Source organism: Aedes albopictus, chromosome 2 (genome assembly GCF_035046485.1).
Source record: "Aedes albopictus strain Foshan chromosome 2, AalbF5, whole genome shotgun sequence".
NCBI lineage: Eukaryota > Metazoa > Arthropoda > Insecta > Diptera > Culicidae > Aedes > Aedes albopictus.
In genome coordinates, this window is record NC_085137.1 from 364,493,979 (window position 1) to 364,501,179 (window position 7,201).

A 7,201-nucleotide genomic window follows, 5' to 3' on the forward strand; every position below is an offset into this window, starting at 1 on the left:
AGCAGAAGCACCTTTTGCGTGATGAAGGTTTACCTGTACAAACTTGATTCCAGTCATGAAAATATACATTTACCCACTTTTGTTAAGCCTCGGAATTGAGACTTAAGAAAAGTAGCCGATTATCCCGGAGACAAATTAGGTCCACTGCGTCATTGCTCCGTTTAACACAGTAAGGGCAAAAATACTGTGGAGGGTGCCCTGGTACTCCACAGGCACCGTTAGCGGCTAGGTTTTTATTAGACCCCCCTAACCATTCATTCCTAGGCACGGTACGCATTAAGCCGCTTGACACCATGAATTAGGGGTCACCTGTTAGTGGACGCTTACCACCGGAACAGACGGTCCGTGGTGTTATTCTTAGCCAGTTGAAGGAACTGCTACCGACACTACACGGCTATCTAGGCTGATCGGGAATAGAAATTAATATTGATGATCAACTTCTTTCGAGCCCGAACAGCCGAAGGGGGGACGTTCATAAACCACGTAGACCAAAAATTGGCCATCTCAGACTACCCCCTCCCCCCTCGTAGACTTTTGTCCATACAAAAGTTTTGAAATTTGTATGGGGCGTAGACTTTGGCCAGACCACCCTCTCTCTCTCAGTTGACAACCGTTCTTCGTGCGCGACACAAGTGTTTTCGTACAGCTCTACGTCCTAGTCCGTCGTTCCTGTTGTGTTGGAATTTTGCAGCCTTTGCAGGATGTCTACGCATAGGAAAAACACACTCGTCGTCGACTTTAGTGTCCTGCCACGACGACCCGTACTGGACCAGATTGAGGAATTCCTCAAGGATGACTTAAAACTCGACCTGACCGACGTCAAGAACATCCAAATACACAATATCAAAAACTGCGTGTATATCGAGATGAATGACGCTGGCGTAGCCCCACGCTTACAAAAGCAACATCATCTCAAACATTACTACATCCACGAAGGAAAAACGTACTACATCCCAGTCTACGTGGATGGCCCCACGACCACCGTGAAGATCCACGACCTTTCACCACAAATGTCGAACGATATCATCGTGCGCCACATGCAGCAGTACGGTAAAGTCATCTCCATCGAAAATGATGTATGGAAAAATTTCTTCCCTGGGATTCCAAACGGCGTCAGAGTTGTTCGAATGAGACTGGAGAAGACACTACCGTCTCGCATTGTGATTAACGGTGAAAGCACATACGTAACGCACCCGAAACTAAACACACAATCATCAAGCAAGCCAACACTACTACCCAACTCTGCTGAAAAGCAAAACCGCATTGGTGATAAACAATGCAAAATTGTTGATCACCCATCGGTTGCGACTCTCACCGACACAAATGACGATGACAACGACGACAACGGCGGCGGCGGCGGCGATGAAGGTGATGATAATAGTAACAACGATACCGATGAGCACGACACTGAAACTGTTGAAACTGAAGGGGAGCCTGAGACTGCGAAGAGACGGTTGTCAACTGAAACGGACGATGGTAGAATAGAAGAGAACGTAGAAAAACGATCTTGCAACGAGGAAGAACAAAACGCTGAATTGGAATGGAAGGTTTACCAAACTAGATCGAGGAAGAAACAAGCCATGTAAATTGATTAATATTATATTGTGTTGATGTTTTTTTTTTTATCGACACGAATGCACCATAACGGTGTAAAGTGTCTTAAATAAATAAATCAATCAATCAACCCTCTCTCTCTCTTCTTGGCGTAACGTCCTCATTGGGACAAAGCCTGCTTCTCAGCTTAGTGTTCTATGATCACTTCCACAGTTATTAACTGAGAGCTTCCTCTGCCAATGACCATTTTGCATGCGTATATCGTGTGGCAGGCACGAAGATACTCTATGCCCAAGGAAGTCAAGGAAATTTCCTTTACGAAAAGATCCTGGACCGACCGGGAATCGAACCCGTCACCCTCAGCATGGTCATGCTGAATACCCGTTCGTTTACCGCCTCGGCTATATGGGCCAGACCACCCCCTCCCCCCAAAAATTCTACGCGGTTTATGAACGGCCCCTGGGGGTAGAATTTCTGGAGGAAATCTTGAAAAAAAAAAATCCAAAAAAATCTCTGGCGCAATTCCTGGAAGAATTCTTTGATAAATTCCTGCAGGTTTCTGGAGAAATTCTTTGAGACCTTCTATGACGAAAAAATAATGGAGCACTTCAAATGCATATTAGAAATATGACATCTATAGTGGAGCACTGTGTAGTAAAATAGGACTTCACACTTGGACAAATACATCACAGAACATATATTTTGCCTTATTAATTGGAAAACGATTTCCGATGACAGGATGACAAGGTTTCATAGATGTTGTTGGTCCATCAGTCAATCCTGTAATCGTATTTTCTCTGGCAGGTTGCCTTTAGTTAGCAACAATAGTTGCTTACATAGCTCGAGTTTTGTTTTGGAATTTCTATTCCTAAGGGGGCATCCCGATTCGGGTTTCATCACTAGAGTTTCATAACTTGAAGTCTGTGCCAGGGAAAGGTTAACATCTCACGTATTGATTCGCGGCCCGAAATGACCTGAATGAAGCGGTGACCCGCCAGAGCTCTAGAAATGTGCATTAATACTAGGGGAATATTTACAAGTTAAAATACAACATTTAACACAAAAATAAAATTTGTAATACTTCTTGGAAAAAAAAACAGAGGAATTCTTGGATGAGTTTCTGAACTCCTGTATTCTTGTAGAAATTCCTGGAGGAATGCTTGGAGAATTTCTTGGCCGAAGTCTATGAGGAATTCTTGGAGAAATCTCTGGAGAAATACCTGGAGGGATTATTTGAGGTTTCTTGGCAGAGCATTAAGAGTAATATCTGGAGCAATTACTGGGTTATCCAGTTAGCCTAGTGGTTAAGGCTATGAATTGCCAACCCGAGTAGAGGAAAAAAGCTCAATAATAGCATATTTTGATATGGAGATCAAAAAGTGATATGAGTTTGATTGACATAAGAGATAAAACATCTAAATATAAAATCAAAAATTTACTCCTGGAACATCAGCATCAAATCATATTTAGATTTTGTAAGATCTAACCAATAGCAGCGAGCTATTCATATGATCTTGAAATATCAAATTTTGATATTGTTCAGATGTTCCAGGAAGATTTTTCAGATATTATTTTCAGATCTTTTATCTCTTATATCAATCAAACCAATATCATGTTTTGATCGTCAGTATTTTACCTCTACCCGGGAATCCGGAGACGGCGGGTACGATTCCTGTTCCGGTCGGGAAAATTTTCTCGACTCTCTGGGCATAGTGTATCATTGTACTTGCCTCACAATATACAAATTCATGTGGAAGTGCTCTAAGAACACTAACTTGAAGAGAGGGAGGCGAAGTTCCAATGCGAACGTCGAGCCATAAAGAAGAAAAAGAAGGATCTGGAGCGATTCTTGATGAAATTTCCGGTGGAATTCTTGAAGGAATTCTTGGAGAAATTTGTGGAGAGATTCTTGTAGGAATTTCTGGTAGAATTCTTGGATGAATTTTCGAGAAATTTCTTGAAAAAATCCTGGGTGAATCCTTTCACAAATCATTGGCAGAAATTCTTAGAGGAATACCTAGAAAAAATCATCGAGGAATTCTTGGCAACAGTATTGGAGGAATTCCAGATGGGTTATTTGGAGGAGCTATTCCGTTAAAGTAAAGAGATTCAAGAGTAGCACTTGTGGAGCTTGAAGGTCTGAATTCCAGAATAGTTTGGATGATCTAGATCACCAAGAGAATGTTGCTTAGTTATCAGAAATACACTCTGAGGCTCTAAGAGTAGCGTAGATTATATTCCGCGAGCATTCGCTACAGTAAAAATCCTAAGATTTACAGATATTGCAACCCATACTTCAAAATACATTGGGTCTATTTGTATGCCAGTGAACACCCAAATAGCAACACATAGATTACTATGTGATACTATCTGGTAGGAGCCTGCAAGTAACATTATCAGAATTTTCAAAGTTCAAAAAAACACCACCATGACTCTATTTTCAATGGAAAAATGATGACAAACAACTATTTTTCAATAGTTGAAAAATACTTTTTCTTCAGTAGTCGGTATAATTTTATAATTTTCAATAATTTTTATTTTGTTTGCTCCTTATTTATTTTTGTCAGCCCCCGCCCCCCTCCTAACCGATGAGAGGTCTCGGACATAGAAGAAAAACAATGTTTGCATCGGTCTAATTCATAATGGTCATAACTCAGGAACGGAGAAAAGCCACGTCTTGAAAACTTTACAGAATATAGCTTATGTAATTCCCTTCCAAAAATATTTTTTTAAGAATTTATCCGGACTTCGAAAACAGTTATTCCGACTTTTCCAACCGATGTTCCTCAACAGTGGGCAATTTTGTAGAAAACAATTTTCATTTTGTATTTTTCTTGGATTGCTGGGAAAATTTGCTTACGATTTCACAAAAAAAAAACATTGTGTCTACGATGCTTCGTTCTTGAGTTATGATTTTTCAAAGTATGTGGTGTCTGCGGAAAATGTTGGTTTTCCGCTGGAGTTTTCCGGAAAATTAGGCGACCCTGATTTTTTTTCAATTTTGTTTATGTTCGTATATATATGAACCCTACCTGTGCATATGAACGATAAAAAAAACATCTTTCGAAGCAAGTTATTAGTGAGTGATTCCAAGCAACAGCATCAAAACCAAGGAAATTTTTTATTTCATGATTTTCTATTGAACTGAAACTTTGCACAGTTTTTCAATTCCATCTAAATCGCCATTTTTCGATATCAATTTTTTATATTGAATCACGATTAACTTTTCAAAAGGGTGTATGTGAAAATGTTTCAAAAATATTCAAAAATCTGCACCTCAAAAATGGTTCGTTCGATTGCTATGATTTTTTTTAGTAAAGTTAGATAACTAAATGGTGATTCCTAAGAAAATATACACTGTGAAAAAAAAATCTTTCTTAACATGAAAAAAATTTTTGTCACAAAAAATCAAATAACTTAAAACTTATAACATTTCAAACAATTCACAATTTTCATATTTGGTATTTTTTTTTGTGTGTGAATTATTTCGGCCGGAAATCTCAGTTTGATGCTGATTTTATTGTTAATGGCGTTGCGTGAGTTGAACAATTTGTTTTTATTATGTATTATGTATATTATATGTACAGTAATGTTTCGATTTTATCACGCCCTCCGCGCATCAGCCGTTTATTCATTAATTTGCTATTATATTTGAGGACAAGTATTTTCCCTCTTCTTCAAGATGAATGTTGAAAGCAATTTTAGAAACGTTGAAAATATTAAAAATGCGTATAGATTTTGAAGAATATTCCAAAGCATTTTTGAAAAGGGGCGTAATTAAATTGTCTAAACAGATATCGCAGATGATACGGTGGCATGACTCTCTGCACTCGGCACTTCTGGCAATTTCTCAGTTGTTGTGGTTTTCGAACTTCCAGCGCCCTGCTTTACCGATGATATACAGATTGCTCGTTTGTCAAAGTTTAGACGGCAGGACGTGCAAATGCGTAATTTTGTATTCAATGTGGACATTTGGGCATAACCAGTCTCTATCAGTTTATCTATGGTGCTTTCGGTGAGATTTTGTAACTCTTTCGAACATTTTTTCCAACAAACGGCCTACAATAGTTTTTTTTTTTTAATTTTACTGTAAACAATAATATGCTAGTAAACATGTTATATGAAGTCAAGACAGCATTATCAATTTAAAAAAAAATCACCTTTAGACTGGCAAAAAACGGGGCCCGTACTCTAATATTACTAGAGGAATTCCACGGAGCCATGTTAGTCGATCCTGAGCGACCATTTCTGAAACCTTGCTCAGTTTTTTAATTTCATCTAAATTGCCATTTTTCGAGATCAAATCTTCATATTCAGTCACGACTAACCTTTCAAAAGGGTGTATGCGAAAATTGTTCAAAAATAGTATAAAAGCTGTACAGCAAAAACGGATTGTTCGATTGTTACGAATTTTTCAGCAATTTTAGATAACTAAATGGTGGTTCCCAAGAAAATATACCACTGCCTGGTGGAAATGTTTCACAAAACACATGGCGTTGTGCAATATCATCAACAGAAGGTGAAACGTCAAACGCAAAGAAAAACGATGTGCGTGCTTCTGGTTATGAAAGCCGCAACCAAGATTTAAAATGATCGTTAACCCCAAAAGGAATATCTTCATGGCCTCAGTTTCGTTACCTGAGTGTGTTTCATCAAAGACGAGCTCTGAAAGGCGCCTGGGGTCCAATGGACCCCAGGTATCCCTTTCAGGGTTAAAGGCATGGTCAATGAAAATTTCGCCAGTGTTACGTTTGTTTGTCTGTGTAGGGGTATTAGGGGCATAATGGACACCCTAAGCAAATGAGTATGTTAGGCCTGTATAACAGACAAAAACTTAACATATTATCAGTTGGCTTACAACTTTAACTTGTTTCCTACGTATTTCAATCATTTAAAGCTGGTTGAAAGTCATTATTGTGAAGAAATAATGAATTGAAAACCGTGTGTTTTTTTGGGGCTGGCAGGAAAGGTACGAGGCGAAATGGACACCCATCGGGGCATAATAGACACCCCTGCATATTTTATGCTGTATCTTTGAGAATATCGATCAGTTAAGTAATTTGTCAACGGAGATCAATACCACATATATAATACTCCATCTTAGACAAGTTTACATAACTTCAAAGTTAGTTAAATAAATTTTAGGCTAAAATAATCGGATAGAATTTTTTCAAACTCTCTAAAACGCCTAACAGTATGCAACGCGCGTACATCCATTCGTATTTGCCAGTGTTCATTTCGCCCCGAATAGACTACAACATTGAAATTGCTATTTTCAGTGTGTTCTGATCAAAAATAAAATACTTCATCCATTGCTAAATCTACGTATACATGTAGATAAGCTTACAATACACTTGTTTGTATGGTGGACACACTCAACCACTCGTAATGCCTTATTTGGTGCTGCTTCGAAATTATAAGAAATCCACCATATGAAGAACATACTTCAATTTCAATGATATTTTGGTTATTTTGAAGGAATACAAATGGTACTTTTGAAAAATAGAACAATGACTTGTTCCTTTACACTTATGCATTTAAAGTTTTACATAAAAGTCAACGGTTTCGGCAAAAACAGGGGTGTCCATTTCGCCCCGGGTGTCCATTATGCCCCTAATCCCCCTACATACCATGACAAAGCTCACGA

General features: G+C 38.6%; 1 protein-coding gene across 1 annotated transcript; it reads left to right on the forward strand.

Annotated features, from left to right (window-relative positions):
* Nucleotides 1-604: 604 nt before the first annotated feature.
* LOC134287254 (uncharacterized) lies at nucleotides 605-1,597 on the forward strand. Its single transcript, XM_062848919.1, has one exon. It carries the CDS (start codon nucleotides 702-704, stop codon nucleotides 1,584-1,586), a length of 885 nt encoding a protein of 294 aa, XP_062704903.1. The 5' UTR covers nucleotides 605-701; the 3' UTR covers nucleotides 1,587-1,597.
* The last annotated feature ends 5,604 nt before the right edge of the window (nucleotides 1,598-7,201 follow it).